This window comes from Caretta caretta, chromosome 2 (genome assembly GCF_965140235.1).
Source record: "Caretta caretta isolate rCarCar2 chromosome 2, rCarCar1.hap1, whole genome shotgun sequence".
Lineage (NCBI taxonomy): Eukaryota > Metazoa > Chordata > Testudines > Cheloniidae > Caretta > Caretta caretta.
In genome coordinates, this window is record NC_134207.1 from 247,285,218 (window position 1) to 247,304,611 (window position 19,394).

The 19,394-nt window shown below is 42.4% G+C and overlaps 1 protein-coding gene across 3 annotated transcripts in view; it reads left to right on the forward strand.

The window, feature by feature from the left end:
- The window catches only part of ADARB2 (adenosine deaminase RNA specific B2 (inactive)), a 427,450-nt gene that overhangs the window by 266,653 nt on the left and 141,403 nt on the right, over positions 1-19,394 (forward strand). For 2 of the 3 annotated variants that reach the window (XM_048837673.2, XM_048837674.2), the window contains exons 2-3: positions 9,796-9,882; positions 18,457-19,364. In XM_048837673.2, coding sequence (XP_048693630.1) covers positions 9,796-9,882; positions 18,457-19,364 — 995 coding nt within the window. The remainder of the gene's footprint in view (positions 1-9,795; positions 9,883-18,456; positions 19,365-19,394) is intronic. The other variant, XM_048837675.2, reaches the window with a different exon arrangement.

The following is a 19,394-nucleotide window of genomic DNA, read 5'->3' on the forward strand; positions in this document are numbered from 1 at the left end:
CTCCCCCCTCCCTCCCAGAGCCTCCTGCATGCCACGAAACAGCTGATCGGGACATGCGGGGAGGGAGGGGGGAGGCGCTGATCGGCTGGGCTGCCGGTGGGTGGCAGGAGCTGGGAGCGGGGTCGGGGAGCTGATAGGGGGCTGCTGACATATTACTGTGGCTCTTTGGCAATGTACATTGGTAAATTCTGGCTCCTTCTCAGGCTCAGGTTGGCCACCCCTGGTCTAACCGGTACTAGATGGCAGTGATTTGTGGGCACTGCAGTAAAGGTGAGTTTCTAAAGATGTGTTTAAAAGAGGATAACGTGGTGGGTTCCTACATGTAGTGTCTGTGAAAGAATGGCACCTGGGCGATTTTACTGCAGCAATCTGGGGGCACAGTCTAGCAGTGCATACAGAAAAACTTGCAACTCAACAGTGGGATTCAAAATTCAAATTTAAAGGTTGAGATCGATGCCAAGTGATGCCAATCCCTACCTAGAAAACAGAGTGAAGTTCCTGTTGCAATAAGAGATGCATTCTGGTGGTTGTGCACTTTGCAATTTAGAAATCTGTGATCCTCCTGTAATAAGCAGTGTAAGTTTAAAGGAATTGCTATTTCTCCTGCAGTTTCCTCTTGTTTTTTTCCTTTTGTGTAAGGACTCACTTCTTTCTATCAATCACTGTGAGCTCATCCAAGTCTGAACTGACTGAACACATCAGGGAAGAGGAACAAAATCATCTCCTGGTGTGTGGGTTTATTTTATTTTATTTTATTTTCAGAAATAAATCGAGGTTATCATGAATGTAGCAATGTGAATATTTGATTTGCTGCATGTGTAAGTTAAGAGCAAAAAGTAGCAGCTGTCTTCAGGGAGTTTTACAGCTGAGTTCACTTTATTGTATCAAAGTTGACCCATCCTCACTAATCTCATACTCAGTGTGAATCGAATGCATTAAGGCATGGTTTATAATGTCCAAATTGTGTTTTTTAAAAGAATCCCATTTAAGAAATCTCCAACATTCAAAGTAGCTTATGGTAATCAATTAGAATATGAAAATGGAACTAATTCTGTAAAACACACGGAACTGGCAAACTACTGGTAGCCATCTGTTTAATCCTTGTTGTGTAGTCAAAAGTCGCATTTTAAAACACAATTATTAATAGTTGTCATTAACTGCCAAGCAAAAGAGCACACCACCAATTTCCACAGGAAATACTTAGGGAGATTTGGAGTAGAACTTGCAGTGTGTTTCCAGCCCTCCCTTATTTCCTCAAGCCAAGAGCAGGTCTCTCTCTGCTTAGGTGAATAAGGCCTGATTTTTTTAGAAGTGCTGAGTCCCACAAGCTCCCATTACCTTCATTCTACCCCTGAGGGGGCAGAGGTGAAAGTAACTTTAAGCACTTACCGGTATGGTGGCCCGGCTCCGGGCCCCCGGAAGCGGTGAGGCCTTGGGCAGAAGGGGTGGGGCTGGGGGTCAGCCTCCCCCAGCCAGCCCATCTGCGCTGCCTGGCCTGCGCCTCTCAGGGCTCCACTGGTGATTTAAAGGGCCTGGGGCTCTGGCTGCTGCCGCAGTAGCAGCCGTGGCGGCTGGAAGCCCCGGGTGCTTTTAAACTGCCGGCCCCGGGGCAGCTGCCCCTTCCCCCCCGCCACCATCAGCAGCCCTGCCGGTAGGGTCCCTAATGGCAGGGTCACCAACAGGGGCAGCAAAAGGGGCAGTGACATTAAAGTATGCATACGGGCTGGTACCGGTGGCCACTTCTTACTGGTACGCCGTACCGGCCCATACTGGCTTACTTTCACCCCTGTGAGGTGGGCACCGTAGTTCTGAAGATCACACTGTCTTGGCATGGTTCAGGCTTTCTTCCAGCAACTAACAGAAGTTACTAGATCGCAGGCCCTGGTTCTCATGGGAGACTTCAATCACCCTGATATCTGCTGGGAGAGCAATACAGCGGTGCACAGACAATCCAGGAAGTTTCTGGAAAATGTAGGGGACAATTTCCTGGTGCAAATGCTGGAGGAACCAACTAGGGGCAGAGCTCTTCTTGACCTGCTGCTCACAAACCGGGAAGAATTAGTAGGGGAAGCAAAAGAGGATGGGAACCTGGGAGGCAGTGACCATGAGATGGTCAACTTCAGGATCCTGACACAGGGTAGAAAGGAGAGCAGCAGAATACGGACCCTGGACTTCAGAAAAGCAGATTTGGACAACCTGAGGGAACTGATGGGCAGGATCCCCTGGGAGAATAACATGAGGGGGAAAGGAGTCCAGGAGAGCTGGCTGTGTTTTAAAGAATCCTTAGTGAGGTTATAGGGACAAACCATCCCGATGTGTAGAAAGAATAGTAAATATGGCAGGCAACCAGCTTGGCTTAACAGTGAAATCCTTGCTGATCTTGAACACAAAAAAGAAGCTTACAAGAAGTGGAAGATTGGACAAATGACCAGGGGTGAGTATAAAAATATTGCTCGGGCATGCAGGAGTGCAATCAGGAAGGCCAAATCACACTTGGAGTTGCAGCTAGCAAGAGATGCTAAGAGTAACAAGAAGGGTTTCTTCAGATATGTTAGCAACAAGAAGAAAGTCAAGGAAAGTGTGGGTCCCTTACTGAATGAGGGAGGCAACCTAGTGACAGAGGATGTGGAAAAAGCTAATGTACTCAATGCTTTTTTTGCCTCTGTCTTCACGAACAAGGTCAGCTCCCAGACTGCTGCACTGGGCGAGGTGACCAGCCCTCTGTGAAGAAAGAAGTGGTTCGGGACTATTTAGAAAAGCTGGACGAGCAGAAGTCCATGGAGCAGGATGCGCTGCATCCGAGAGTGCAAAAGGAGTTGGCGGATATGATTGCAGAGCCATTGGCCATTATCTTTGAAAACTCATGGTGACTGGAGGAGGTCCCGGACGACTGGAAAAAGGCTAATGTAGTCCCCATCTTTAAAAAAGGGAAGAAGGAGGATCCTGGGAACTACAGGCCAGTCAGCCTCACCTCAGTCCCTGGAAAAATCATGGAGCAGGTCCTCAAGGAATCAATTCTGAAGCACTTAGAGGAGAGGAAAGTGATCAGGAACAGTCAGCATGGATTCACCAAGGGCAAGTCATGCCTGACTAATCTAATTGCCTTCTATGACGAGATAACTGGCTCTGTGGATGAGGGGAAAGCAGTGGACGTGTTGTTCCTTGACTTTAGTAAAGCTTTTGACACGGTCTCCCACAGTATCCTTGCCAGTAAGTTAAAGAAGTATGGGCTGGATGAATGGACTATAAGGTGGACAGAAAGCTGGCTAGATTGTCGGGCTCAACGGGTAGTGATCAATGGCTTCATGTCTAGTTGGCAGCCGGTATCAAGTGGAGTGCCCCAAGGGTCGGTCCTCGGTCCGTTTTTGTTCAATATCTTCATAAATGATCTGGAGGATGGTGTGGATTGCACCCTCAGCAAGTTTGCAGATGACACTAAACTGGGAGGAGAGGTAGATATGCTGGAGGGTAGGGATAGGATACAGAGGGCCCTAGACAAATTAGAGGATTGGGCCAAAAGAAATCTGATGAGGTTCAACAAGAACAAGTGCAGAGTCCTGCACGTAAGACGGAAGAATCCCATGCACCGCTACAGACTAGGGGCCGAATGGCTAGGCAGCAGTTCTGCAGAAAAGGACCTAGGGGTTACAGTGGATGAGAAGCTGGATATGAGTCAATAGTGTGCTGTTGTTGCCAAGAAGGCCAATGGCATTTTGGACTGTGTAAGTAGGGGCATTGCCAGCACATCGAGGGACGTGATCGTTCCCCTCTATTCGACATTGGTGAGGCCTCATCTGGAGTTCTGTGTCCAGTTTTGGGCCCCACACTACAAGAAGGATGTGGATAAATTGGAGAGAGTCCAGCGAAGGGCAACAAAAATGATTAGGGGACTGGAACATATGACTTATGAGGAGAGGCTGAGGGAAGTGGGATTGTTTAGTCTGCGGAAGAGAAGAATGAGGGGGGATTTGATAGCTGCTTTCAACTACCTGAAAGGGGGTTCCAAAGAGGATGGATCTAGACCGTTCTCAGTGGTAGCAGATGACAGAACGAGGAGTAATGGTCTCAAGTTGCAGTGGGGGAGGTTTAGGTTGGATATTAGGAAAAACTTTTTCAATAGGAGGGTGGTTAAATACTGGAATGCCATTATCTAGGGAGGTGGTGGAATCTCCTTCCTTAGAAGTTTTTAAGGTCAGGCTTGACAAAGCCCTGGCTAGGATGATTTAGTTGGGGATTGGTCCTGCTTTGAGCAGGAGGTTGGACTAGATGACCTCCTGAGGTTCCTTCCAACCCTGATATTCTATGATTCTATGGCTATCAGTGCCACCCTCAGGACAGACTGTCAAAAAAAGAGAGCAGACACTCCAAACTAGTGATATGTTCTATCATTAGATTTCACCAACTGAAACTGAAGAGATAGCAGACAGGCATGTGCACAGAGGAAAGGAAGGAACGGTCTATAAGGACTGATGTGTTGGGGGCATGTTTGATGTGTTCAATCCTAGGCCCACCATCAAGATGCTTCTAAAGATTTTCAGGGAAACACCAAAACGCTTATAAAAATTTTTAAAGATATGACTTTAAAAAATATCAGATCATGCTGTTTAAAGGCTGAGCTGTCAACAAATTGAATTATTTTAAAATTAGCTAATTGTGAAACCTTTCAGGTTCACAATGTCCAGTAAAATAATAACGTTCTTTGCAGCTGTATATAACTCTAACCCCCATCTTTCTGGCTCAGCACTAAGCCTGTATTTATGAAGTGTGGATCAACAAACCACAGGGCAAAAGCCACATTGCAAAAGCGCAGAATTTAGCAGAAGTTTGGCAGCCCTTAGTGATACATTAAGATCTGATGAAATGTTTGGATTAAATGCTGTTCTTTTTCAAACACGGGGAAAAAATTTGGCTCATAGTTTTTGGTTTGTTTTTGTAATTTAAAAGGATATTGTCAAAACAGTTTGTGTGATTTTTTTTTTTAAATTAATTGCTGCTGTTGGGAAATACCTCTTAAGAAATCTGCTTCCTTTCCCAAATAGTTTTTTTGGTTTGGTTTGTTAGTTTTTTGTTTTTTCTTCCATCTTGCATGCACATGGGATTTATACTGAGAAGACAGATGGTTGTGTGGTTAAGGTACTGGACAAGAGCTTAAGTCATTTGGCTTTGTGTGGAAGGATGGTTTCTGGGTCAGGCAGCAGACTTGGTCTTGGCAGATGCAGTATTGTTCCTGGCTCTGCCACAGACTTTCTGTGTGACATATTACCTCTTTGTGCTTGCATTTCTCTTCTCACCCGTTGTCTCTCTTGTCTATTTCCATTGTAAACGCTTTTGGTCAGGGACTGTATCTTACTGTGTCTGTCCAGTCCCTATCACAATGGGATCCTGATTTCATTTCTGGGGTTGCCCCTGTTCGACCAGAGTAGCCAGTCAAAGTTTGGGGCCATAGAGATGTTCCATTTGGAAGTAAAAATTGATGGAGTCTAGTAATTTCTTTGATGGAACCTTGTTTATTTATAAGGCATGTGCAGAGTCCTGCTTTTTCAAATGCAGGAGGAACCAAGAACAAAAGCTTAAAGCTCCAAGCCTCTTTAGCCAACAGACCCACAAGTTCTCTCCCTAGCTTTCCCAAGGTCACATAGGATATGTCTACATGGTTATTTATCCCTAAAGTTATGTTAATTGAAGGGTGAGGTCACACCTATCAATCTCAATAAGGTTTTGACTCAACCCATAAGAAGGTTTCACTCAACTCATGACAAGGGTCTTCTAGGCCTTATTCTAATGCAAGTAAATAATAGCTTATTTACAGAAAAACTTAAGGTAAAATAGTAGCTCAAATTTTGTGCTTGCAGATCTTGAGTCTCCCTTTGAAAGGACGTGTAAGAGCAGAAGAAAGTGGGAAAAGATAGGACGCTTTAATGGTATTTCTCTGGGGAGCCACGATACTTTTGCAGATCCAGCAGCCTCCTTTATTCTTATTCATGAGATTTCTTCAAACTGCCAGAGATAAGACTAATTGTGATGGACATTAAAATATATGAGGACTTAAAAGTGTGAATGCCCAATTCCCCTAATCTTGTTAGAAACAGTAAACAAGAATAATACTGAATGTTGCCATTGACGATAAACCTAAATTAGTGTTACATGGCACATATATGGTAATAGACAATAACTTACGAGAGATGGAAGTGCATGATCATACCTTTAGATATATCTCCAAACAGATTATTTCCCTGTAAGCACCTCAATTTAATTATTCTGCCATCCGTCTTCTCCTCCTCCACAGACCGAGTAATTTGTCTGCATTAGGTGCACATAGCAACCCTTCCCTTCTTACATCTTTCATTCAAGAAACCTCCCCTTCTGCTTTTTCAGACACATAGTAAATCTTCCATTCCTCAGCCAATGGGTTTAAATCCTACATTCTAATCTTTATCATCTTTATTGATTGAGCCATATTCTTGTGTAAATTGGGGCCAAGTTGTATCTGTGATATAATTAATCCTTCCATTCTGATCTGCAGTTCTAAGATTGGTGGCATTGTCACAAACCACTGCAGTAAGTCTCTGTTCTCTGCCATGCAAAAGTGAAGAAACAAGGAAGATCTTTGGGGAAAAAATATTAGAAACCCGAGATGGCTAAGGGGTCCATTAAAATAAAATGTGAAATTTCAAGTCATATTACAAATCAGGCCCATCAGCCAAACAAATGCTTGGGCAAAAGAGGCGTCACAGAACGCTGTCTCATGTAATAATAATGCACTAGAAAACTATACTTAACCCTTATATAAATGCAATGAATTAATTAGTCAGTGCAATTGGATGGGGCCTAGGAAAGTGGGGTCCTGCTCTGTGACTGGAGCCCCTAAGTGCTATTGCAACACAAATAATAATGAAGTAGAGATTCAAAGTTACAGGCTAAAGGGGCTGCAGCTTCAGGAATGCAGCATCACTGAAAGATAGCATTCTAGAATAGACATGGGGCATATAATTTGGCATGATGTCATCAGAAAGTATAAAAACTAGAATCTTCAGCATCACTGTCACATGCCCTTACTACCTGAGCTAAAGGAATAACTCCATTAGCTATGAGTAAGAAGCAGCCTTTATTCTCAGTGGGGGCACTTTCATTTAGTGTATGCCATCCTTTCTATTAGGCAAGCTGGTTCTGAATGTCTGAGGTCCACCAGAATTAAGTCCCAGCAGGGATGCATTTTATAATGAACCATATCTTCCTATATACAGCACCACACTCATTGCTGGAGATCAAATCAGAGAATTCAGCACAAATGGGCTTTGGATCAGCTGTAGAAAGCACAAACGATTACCTCTTGAGCTAAACAAGTTACTCACTTGATTTAGGTGTGAATGTCAGCAGGTTTTAGCTTCACCAGGGCCAGGCACCAGAAAGAGGGACATGATCATACACAGTAAGCAAGTGTGTTACATAAGCATCACATTTCTCCCTGATATCACAAAGCAGAGTAACACCTCAGCACACATTATTTCATTTGGGAAAGTTTCTTGGCTAAAGCATGTGAACTTTACTCTCTCACTTCATCACATCACTGCAATCCCTTAATAAAATTACAATTCAAGCTGGATGTTTCACTATAAATTATAAATTAACATAGGCTAAAAGGTTCATGGACTAAAAATTCTTATGTGGAGATACCATTTAGTGCACTTATGCAAGAAAGAACACTCATCTTGTACTTGTAGCTGAGTTGAGTTGTGCTGCTACCAAGCTTTGCTGGTTACAAATGTCTATATGCAGTTTATTTTGGAGTCTGATCACACCCTTTAATATGAGACAAAACTGTTTGCAAACCCAGGCAAAACAAGGCTGACAAGCCAACAGATATACTATTGAAACAGAACGAGTTTAAACAGACTTCTATGTCAGAATACATTGTGGAATGGTAGCTAAACAAGGAATCATATCTAAAATTATTAGCCATATGTTTCAAGGAAAGTTGTACTAAGAAAAATAAAAGTTTAGGAAATGTTTCCTCCCAAAAGAGAAGTTCACATTCAAAATTATTTTCCAGGCCTAATTAGACGAAGTTATTCATTATTCAGTTTTTGGTGAATTTCAAAATAATATGGTAAAAGATATAAGTAAAACAGCCCAATATGGTGTATAGCAGCATTGATTATAATACTGTAGATGCTTCCATGAATAATGAGCTTTGATACATGTTTGACTAAATAGCATACACATCTGCAATGTAATCAGGTTTAATGTGTCTCTATTAGTAAAAGTTCTTTCCCAATATACAGATATAGAGAGAGATTCTCAGCATAGCAATGCTGTTTTTATTGAAAGTGCCTGGTAGTCATAGTTTTAAGATGGAATTTGATACATTTATGAATGGGATTATATGACGAGGTTGCCAGCGATAGTAATCAGTATAAATGAGACTATGGGGATTAGCAGGATTCAGACAAGGACTGGATGTTTGTTTGGATAATAAGAACATCCAGAATCACAACAGGAAGGATTAAAAAAAATAAAAAAACATGATTTGGGGAAGAAATATAAAACCCCCATGCATTGAGGCATGAGTCAACCTCTCAGTAAGAAAATTTCCCTGTAGGTAGGTCATTCGATAACTTCCTTTAGCAGGCTCTTGAAACCTACCTTGTCTGAAGCAGCTGCTATTAGCCAGGGTCAGAAATGGGAAACTAGACTAGATGAACTAATGGTCTGATCCAATTATGGCAATTCCTATAATCCTATTCCTGCAATTGACTCCCATTAACTGTTTTGTTTTCTCCAGGGAGCAATAATAGCAGCCCTCAGTCCCAACTACCAATCTCCTTTAATCAGCATAGAATGGTGAAAGTCACAATGAAAACTGTTTCACGATACTCTCTAGCAGCATTATATCTACACATGAGGCAAGCGCTACCTCAGCCAATCCTGTCTGGAGAGTTACATTGCTGACAAATTTGAATAAAGATCCTATTACAAGTAGAACCTCAATCAAATACTCCCAGAGGAAGAGCAAACTCACTGACTCTGCTCACAAAACAACACTGACTTTACTGAGCTCCTGAGGATAGGACAAGAAGCAATGAGTTTAAACTGCAGCAAGGGTGGTTTAGGTTGGACATTAGGAAAAACTTTCTAACTGTAAGGGTGGTTAAGCACTGGAATAAATCTCCTAAGGAAGTTGTGGAATCTCCACCATTGGAGATTTTTAAGAGCAGGTTAAACAAACACCTGTCAGGGATGATCTATAGCAGTGGTTCTCAAAGCCAGTCTGCTGCTTGTTCAGGGAAAGCCCCTGGCACGCCAGACCAGTTTCTTTACCTGCCACGTCTGCAGGTTTGGCAGATCGCGGCTCCCACTGGCCGCGGTTTGCCGCTCCAAGCCAATGGGGGCTGCGGGAAGGACGGCCAGCACATCCCTTGGCCCGCACCACTTCCCGCAGCCCCATTGGCCTGGAGCGGTGAACCGTGGCCAGTGGGAGCTGCAATCGGCAGAACCTGTGGACGCGGCAGGTAAACAAACCGGTCCAGCGCGCCAGGGGCTTTCCCTGAACAAGCAGCTGACTGGCTTTGAGAACCACTGATCTAGATAATACGTAGTCCTGCCTTGAGTGTAGGGGACTGGACTAGAAAATCTCTCAAGGTCCCTTCCAGTCCTACAGCTCTATAATTCTATGAAAATAGACTTGCCAACATTCCTAATGGGCGGAAAAGAGTACGGTAAAAATCTGAATGTTTTGGGCTTTGGTGAAACCCTGATTTTATAAGTGTACATACTTTTTTTTCCCTTTTGTTCCAGAAAAAGTAAGCATATTGTCAACCTTCATCGCGCCCTTCAAGTATTTAAGTCCTGGTGCGGCCAATATGGAAGATGAAGACAATTTAAGTAAGCAGCCTCTCTTCTTCATATAGAGTTGAATGATAAAGTGAATTGAAAGAACTGTAGAGTGCGGGTAATTCTGGGAGCCAGGTGATTTAGCAAATATGCAACCGCTGAGACCAATCCTCAGTTCAATGCAAACTTCCCTGGTGTCTGGGGCATGACCTGGTCCCCAATGAAGATGGGGTTAACCTCAGCTCAGCTTCCCACCTCTTGCACAGATGCTAAAGGAAGGGCTATATATTGGGTGTGTAGAGATGGGAGAAAATTCTTATGAGAAGGCAGTGCTAGGGTCATAGGACTGGGGAGTTTCTTTGCTTTTTCTGTTTATATTAATTTATTTTGCTTTATTCTTATATGCATTATCCCTAAAGGAAAAAACTTCCTTGACTGACCCTGTTTCCCCTCACTGTCTTGCATTCTCAGGGATTTCAATGGGAGTTGTGCCTGAGTAAGGTCTTCAGGATCAGGGCCTTTGTTTGAAACATTGCCCTCTCCTTTTCTCTTTGTTAATATTACCTGAAAAAGAAAACAATCCAAGTCTAATGGAATGGGGATCATTCACTAGATTTGGGTTAGCTAGATTCAGCTGAAGGGCTGCTTACATGGTTCTCCAACAGCTACTCTTGCTCCTGAGTGGTGGTGCTGAAATATGCTGTACCAATGACTGTTTAGATATAAGTATGTCAGCAGCCACTATGTACTGAAGGAGAAGTGAAGTAATTAAAATGTGAATGAGGCTGGGGGGAATGTCTGTGGTTAGAACTGAATAACCTTAACCCGCTCTTTGTGTTTAACACCTCGCAGGGATTACTGCACATCCTCCAGCCTTCTCGTTGTAACATATTTCAAGGCACATAAAACAGAGAGGGAAGCTTTTCAAACCAAATGAACACCTCTTTGCCTTTTAGAATCCCCTACCAGATGGGTACCTCTTCCAACCAGAAACAATGAAGAGTTGCCCTATTATAACCAGTGGGTGGAGAAAATGGATGATTCTCCATATTGTAGCTAATCTGCCTTGCTTTGGACATGAGGCGGCATGAACTGGAATATTTACTGAAGGAATATGACCCTTTATTGCACACTGCTGAGTAACACGTGTACATCGTATTGTGCTTTCTGACTGTTGTTAGCACCTTGACTGGCACGTAGAACATAAACTAGCAAAGGCCAAAAAGTCTAGAAAAGCCTTTAAATCCTGGTCTTAAGGAGCCTATGTTTCTGCAATGTTGTATGAGAAGTGCACACAGAAAACATATTATGCACACGATGAGCTGCTGCAGGAATCTCCTGTAGAACATTTCCTAAATGTGCTACTCAGTTATTTTTGAATAACATAATAAATTTGTACAAGCCAAACACTGAAAACCCCATTTTCTTATTCCTGCAGCAGTATCCAGGCCTGCTTGCAGTTGCATTGGCTTTAAAGCTGATATTATGGACAACATAAGCTTTGCTTCCTCTCAGAGAAATAGCAAATTTCATCTTGTTAGTGAGCATCACACACTAGTCCTCTCCTGGTTCCAATATCCTATAATGAAATTGGCAATGACAACAATTTTGTGTATTCGTATGAATTACACACCATTTACTGCTAGGAAAGAAAAGGTCACCTACCCCAATCAAACAGCTACCAAATGAACTTAGTGACTTGTTCTGAATAGGAGGTTTTATATTATGCCTGTACTTTCACTAAATGGCTGGAGGGGGAGATGCTTTAAGAAGAAATAAATCTATCTTGCAATGATGTTCGGTGGTGGTCTGGCTTGTCTATTATGGCTCTTTCAACCCTAATATCCATGGGCTGTATCAAACTGCTCAATCCAATCCAGCTACTGTTGCAGTCAGTGGAAAGATTCCCATTGGCTTCAATAGGAATTGCATCAGAGCCAAAAAGAATATTCCACATCCATTTGGGCCTTGTTTACACACAAACTTGCACCAGTTTAACTAAAGATGTCTTTACTAAAGGTTCAAGTCTTAACTGCAAGTCTGTGTATAGATACTCATATTTTGGTTCAAGGGGTGAAATAACCTGATAGACAGAAAAACATATTCAGGCCACTTGGCTCCTTTAAAATGCCATCTCTGCTGGACTCAACATCAGTCACAAAGGAAGAATTCATCTGAAACCTTATGGCAAAACTCTATCCTACAACATCATTCCCATAAGCCAGATGCCAATGTCATCTATGGTAGCCAGGCCTCTGGGAAAGGGGAAGTCTTCAATGGCTGTACCAACATAATGCCATTACCCTAGATCAAGGAGCTAGCTTTTTGGTTTTAGTCATAGAGATGCACAGACCTCCTCTGTGCAAGCAGCAATGGATACGTTTCCTGTTGGATCGGGCCCTATAAGACCATGATACACATATATTTTTGGTGACTATGCAGACACTAGAGTCCTGAAAGACACTGAAGTACATATTTAACTATGAGCATATTGGCCAAGATTCTCAAAAGTGTCTAGTGATTTGGGGTCTCTCCATTTTTTGGATGCCCAATTTGAGACACCTTAAGGGAATCTGATCTCCAGAAAATGCTGAGCACCACCCTTTGAAAATCAGGCACCTTTAAAGCATCTCAAGCAGCCCAACGTGGAGGAACCGAAATCACTCGTCACTTTTGAAAATTTTAGCCATTGACTTCAGTAGCCTTTCTCATGAGCTTAAAGCTGAGTATGTATTTAGGCCCTGATTCATGAAAGCACTTAAGCAGGGACCTATGCCAAGCTCTATTCAGAACAGCGCTTAAGTACACATTTAACTTTATGCATGTGCTTAAGTGCTATTCTGAACAGGGATGCTTTCCTGAGTCAGAGCCTAAATGCTGCACTGGATCAGGGCCAAAAGTTATGTAAATAAATTCCCTAATTGGTAAGAACTGTAGAATCATAGAATATCAGGGTTGGAAGGGACCCCAGAAGGTCATCTAGTCCAACCCCCTGCTCGAAGCAGGACCAATTCCCAGTTAAATCATCCCAGCCAGGGCTTTGTCAAGCCTGACCTTAAAAACCTCTAAGGAAGGAGATTCTACCACCTCCCTAGGTAACGCATTCCAGTGTTTCACCACCCTCTTAGTGAAAAAGTTTTAGTGAAAAAGATGTACTAGTGCTTAGGCATGTTGTAGTTATTACAGACAATAGATGACTCAGTGGTCGGAAAATTTTCAGTATGGAGGTGCTAAAGGAAACAACATTCACCTTTCACAAGGTCCTCCATAAATTCTCAGCTTTAATTTTAAGCAAAAAACTGGCACAGTTGTCGGGGAAACAATAGGAGACCTTTTAAAAGGATTTTTTTAAACTGTAAATGCAGCCATTCTACAGCGTATTGTTATAATATTATTTGGGGTGAATTATAATATGGTTTTAAACCACCTACACCTTGCAAGTTAGGAAGGATTGGATCATCAATAAAGACAATATGAAATGTTTTTTTTCCTCTTAAGCATAATTCATATATATACCTCTAACTGGTAGTTAAAAGTGTGTGTAGTTTTGATTTCTACTGTTAGCTACAAGTTTATTACACCAACTTCAAGAATATGGATCTGAATATAATTGATTTCTGCAAATCTCCAGCAAAAGAATTTTTGTTTCTTTTTTTGAGATTTGGTAGTTTATGAAAAGGTTGTTTGGTTGGCTGGGGAGATTGCCCTACAGTGCTGTTGATATACCAGTTGACTGGAACACAGGTCTCCTGAGTTTGACTTCCAGATCGTACCTATAGTTTTTGCTGTGAAATGCCTCATTTTCAAGTATGTCAGAAATGATGGAGGTGAATCCCTTTAACCTCCGTGGTCAATACAATGGAGATGGACAGCAAATAACATGCTCTGTGTGAGGAGGTCAAATGGGGGCCAGATATTAAAATGCAGACCGCAAAAAATTAAAAATAAACCTAACCTTCACTGTTCAAAATGCAACAGTAGCAATCTTGGGATTCCTAAACATTTCTAAAGATAATATTGCCTTGTGACCCTCTTGTATCTAGGCAATCATTCCTTATTCCTTAGATCTTCATATAATAGATACCTTGCAATTATCTCAGATGTTTATTTGTTGTGATTTGTTTTTAAAAGATGTTTGCCATAGTGAAGCTGCCACATTTCGCCCCCCCCCCTCAAAAAAAATTTTGGCAGCAGAATAACCTTCAACAGGAACAATATTATCTCTTCAAATGTAGCGTGGAGTATCGGATGGCTAGTTCTTCAGAGCCCTTATGACCCAGAGACATAGGCAGTGTCATTATTAGTGATGCATTATAGGTCTGAAAAGCTCTTGATGATGCAGACTCTCCAGGTTAACTCTACTGTGCATAATGACCAGAAAGGAGAGAGAAATTAAACGAGATACAGAAGAGTGAGGGGGAAAATGCACAAATAAATACATTTGATAAGTGTTCTCTTTTCTCCCATTCAATTGTTGTAGCAAAAATAAAATTGCAATATAAAGGATAAAGGCCTTCACTTGCTTGTTCAGTCTGAAAAAGAATGACAAGTAAAGTTATCTGAGGGGATCTTACAAGGCAAAATCAGATTTTTTTTTTAATCTTTCAGAAAAAAATTAAAATTCTTACTATAAATCTGTATTTTTTTGTTTCTTCTTTTCCAAAAACATATAATTTCATTACGCTGCAAACCTTTCAACTTAGGAGCACTACATTTGATTATAATTTTTTAATCAAATATAGATAACGTATTTTGGAGACTCAAGAGCCAAGTCATTCTGAGAGATAACAAGGATGAAAATGATCCACCGTTTTGCATTTTTCCCCATGTGCAACCTCTGACTTGCCCCTTTCCTTTTAGTGTTTTTCATTTCTAAAATTGCTTGTGATTCTTCTATTATGGCTGCTTACAGTATTTATCTAATGTAATTTGGTGTCATTTGCCTGCTTTGTCTGATTTTCATGAGAGAAGTACATGTGCCACCATTAGAGATGTAATCTTGTGTCTGCTGCACAGAGGTCTCATGAAAGCCACATTTCAAAGATCTCCTATTTCAAAGGTACCTGAAAGTATAAAGTAATTTAGCTTTATCCAACTATTGTTGGATGTCATGCAAGTCCATCAGGCATATGGTCTTTCTTAGAAGCTTCACTCCTTTGTGAGAAATAAAGGAACTTTCTGATTGAATTTAGGTGGCCACTAATTTATATGACATGAATGACAACTGGCCTGATTCTGCTCTCTTTGAAAGTAATGGGGAATTTAGCTATTAACTGGAATTTCAGGATCAGGCCCTATGTATGATTTAAGGTTTGTCTGGCCTAAGGTAATTTGCATCACCATCTACCTCAGTGTTAGCCCATAAGGTAGACATACTGCACCAGTGCTAAACAAGGTCTGTGGACGATGCTAATATAAATCACTCCAATAATTTTTGGTCCCAGCACCATCTCACACTGCTGTCGCACAACTACACTGAGGGTTTGCACTGGCATCACTGTATTTGTCTAGTTGCATTGGTGAAAAACAAATCATAGCCCACTACTCCACAACCAACCCACAACCCAGGATAGATAGTGCCAGAGACAAAACTTTTAGGGCAAGCAGGGAATGTTTATTTTTGGTTCATTGCGTTTGTGAAGGTGAAGGACAAACTGTCTCCGTTCACAAACCCATGGAGCAAGGATTATAAAATAAAATAAAAAAACAGATGGAAAAAGACAATATGAATTATAAATACAAATAACCCTCTGAGTTTTCCTATTCAGTGGTGCATAATCAATACAAATTCTTTTCAAATCTGTATATAGTGTGAAACAAAAGCTATCTTTCTTTCCATGCCTCCTGGCTTCAATATTATTAAGTACAATAATTGGGTCCGTAAAAACCCTATTAGGAAAAGAGAGAGAAGAGGTGTTAAATACAGAACCAACCCTACTTCCCTTAGAAAAGCGTATCTGAGGCAAAATGTTTCACAGCTTTTAAACAAGAAGGGATCTTCAAAGAAGGATAGTTCAGCCTTAGGAAGGTGGTGCTATCTATGGAAAACCAGCCCTGGTGGAAAATGGTTAGCTATTTCAATGGCTCAGGAAAATAAGACACAGTTTAGGCTGACTTGTTCCCCCTCCTCAATTCAGAGCTTCCATAAATGGGTTTGAACCCTAGGAGAAGAGACCGAGTTATCTCTGATCATGTCTTATGAACATGACCTTTTCAGTGGCTCGTTTCCAGTGAGGCTGTTTTTATAGCTATCATATTTTATATGGCTGAACTTTATATGGCAAGATTTTTCTTTTTCTAATTTGACTTTTTTTTTTCACTTTAGAATGTAAAAAATGAGCTAATCACTAAGGCCGTGATTTAGCAGCCCATGCCCATCCCTACCAAGCAATGCACTTAAGCACCCTGTGACTTTAATGAAACTCAAACATAGGCTTGAAGTTTAGCATGTGCTGAAGTGCTTTGCTGAGTTGCAGTCTCGGTGTTGCAAGATGTTGTGCACATAGGGACCCCTGCACGCACAGTAAGTCCCATTGGCCTCAGTGGGTATGTCTATACTGCACTTAAAAACCCACGGCTGGCCCATGTCAGCTGACTCAGGCATGCAGGGCTTGGCCTAAGGAGCTGTTTAACTGTGGTGTAGACATATGGGCTCAGGGGCCCCACAAGGGGGAAGGGTCCCAGAGCCCAGGCTCCTGTCTGAGCCCAAATGCCTATAATGCAAATAAACAGCCCGATGAGCCCAAGCCCCACAAGCCTGAGTCAGCTGAAACAGGACTGTCGTGGGTGTGTAACTGCGTTGTAGGCCTACCCGGTGGGGCTCCACACAGGCATCCACCCTCACAGAACAACCTGCAGGATTGGGACCTTATTGTATTGATGGAAGAAGTTGTTCAGAGTTTAATCAAATACCAGGATTTGACCCACTGCTGTTTGGAATATGAAGCAGACACTTCATACACCCTTGTGGAATTTGCAGGTGTTAAATAACTGCAGTCAGGTTCCCCTATAATTCTCTGAGGACTCATATGTGTCCGTAAGGCACAGCTGGAGCTAGGAGCGGTGCAAAGTTGCAATGCTTCAGCAGAAGCTCCTCCTGCCCTTAGCAAACAGCTAGCTTCCCACGCCCCTGCACAGCCTCACAGCTTTGTCATCCAGAGGTTAGGAGAGGCAGCATCATGGCCACACTCCTTTGGGGTTGTCGTGCACCTAGGGGAATCAGGAGGGAGTGGTCTCTGCACTCCCCTGAACACAGGGACTGTAACTTAGCCTGGTCCTTATGCAGATTTCCCATGAGTCACAGCTGATGAAATATAGGCAGCCAGGCATAGAGATGCTCTGCTTTGTGTCAGGGATCAGACTGGCAGCTGGTCAGCCCCTTGATCTGGTCCAGCACCAAGCAAACTTCGATTGGACCAGAGAATATGGCCCACTACATTTTGACTTCTAGAGGAATAAGAAGGGGATACATTTAAATGTACTAGTCAGAGATGGCAGCAGTACAGTGAATCACTTTGTGACCGAGCAATATGGTTTTCATTGTTGCTCGTTTTTTCAGTTTGCTACCAACCAAGCCCCAAGGATGCTTAAACTTGGTTGGCTCAGACTTGGTTCTCAGTTATACTGTGCTACTGCACTGAGGTCAGCGGCGATGCAGGAGCGTAGCTGAGAGCGGAATGTGGTTCATTAACTCTGCGGTTAGAAAATGCTCCCTCTATCTTCCCCCTGCCCCACCACCAACAGTCCCTTGCTGTAGGTGCTCTTTCCTATTGCTTTTCTTTGACATAGCTCATCCTTTACATCAGTAATTACTGCCATCGTGCAGCTCTGGTTTCTCCAAGCCTGATTTGCACTGATCTAATATTTTTGCATTATTAGTTATTGCTGTTGCAGTCGCAAAGAGCACCTGCGATTGAACTTGACAGGAAAAATCTTACTTATTAAAACAAGGATCTTAGCCCCGGAGAATAGACTAGAACAAATTAGAGCCTCAAATACTGGAAAAGGATGTTTGATCATCTCTTCAGCTGGGTTTGTGATGTAAGTAATACAAAGGTCTGTGTTGTGGCTACAGCTGGTCAATTTACTCACTGAAAATAAATTATTCAGTGAATTTGCCCATTTTTCTGTTTGTGAATCATTTGTGAATCAATTCTGATTTGTAGCAACATTTGCTGTTTGTAAGCATTGGCCTAAGTGGCTAATGTGAACAGATTTCAGCACAGGGGCACTTTAGAAACTATTCACTTTTACTATTAATTATCCATTTTGAGTGTTCATTTAGGTAACATGGCAGCATTTGTGCACCCTCATCGGATAACAGAAACTCTTTAAAAAGTGGCTATGACTAATACACTTCAGGAAGGAGTTCCTGGACCAATAATCATTCATGACATTCTAGGAAGTCATCAATATTGTAATAGATAAACCAGTCACCATCCAAATACTCATGAAGAACTATTAATATGACCCTACAAATATCAGCCCAGTGAACCCAGTGAACGGACCAGGCTTATTCATGAAAATATCTGTGAATCTCTTTTCATGCGATTCTCCAGCTCTAGCTTGACGTTAGATTTCTTGATGGCAAGAGTAATGTGGAGTTTTCTGTTTGTTTACTGACAGGTACCAGCAGTGCAGAAGTAAAGGAAAACCGAAATGTTGGCAACCTGGAGGATCATCCGATATCCTCTAGTGACAGGTCAAAAGTGGGCACACCTAGCATTAAAAGGAAAAGACCTTTAGAGGAAGGCAACAGTGGCCATTTCTGCAAACTCCAACTCATCTGGAAGAAAGTCTCGTGGTCAGTGACACCAAAGAATGCCCTGGTCCAGCTACATGAACTTAAACCAGGTTTACAATACAAAATGGTTTCCCAGACAGGCCCAGTGCATGCTCCAGTCTTTGCTGTTGCCGTAGAAGTAAATGGGCTTACATTTGAAGGTACAGGACCCACGAAAAAGAAGGCCAAAATGCGAGCCGCAGAACTAGCACTGAAGTCTTTTGTTCAGTTCCCAAATGCATGTCAAGCTCACTTTGCCATGGGGAACTGTTTTAACCCATCCACTGACTTTACATCTGACCAGGCAGACTTTCCAGACACTCTGTTCAAGGAGTTTGAACCATCTGCACACAGCGAGGACTTTTCGGTCTATAACCCAGTTAATAATGAATTGCTTTCTACTGCTTATCGGCATGGCAGGTTACTCTGCCACACATTGGATTTAATGGGCCACGCCAAGCAAAACAAGCACAAGATGGCATCCACAGCTGAGAGCGAAAAAAACCCAGTGGTGTTGCTAAATGAACTGCGATCAGGACTGAGGTACGTCTGCCTTTCGGAGACTGTGGAGAAGCAGCATATCAAGAGTTTTGTGATGGCAGTGAGAGTGGATGGGAGAACATTTGAAGGCTCAGGACGTAGCAAGAAGCTGGCAAAAGGCCAAGCAGCACAAGCTGCGCTGCAGGCCCTCTTTAACATTCGGCTGCCCAGTCACATTCCCAGCAGGAGTAAATGTAACCATTTGCCACAGGTGAGAGTTCTCAGGTAGCTGCTACCAAAG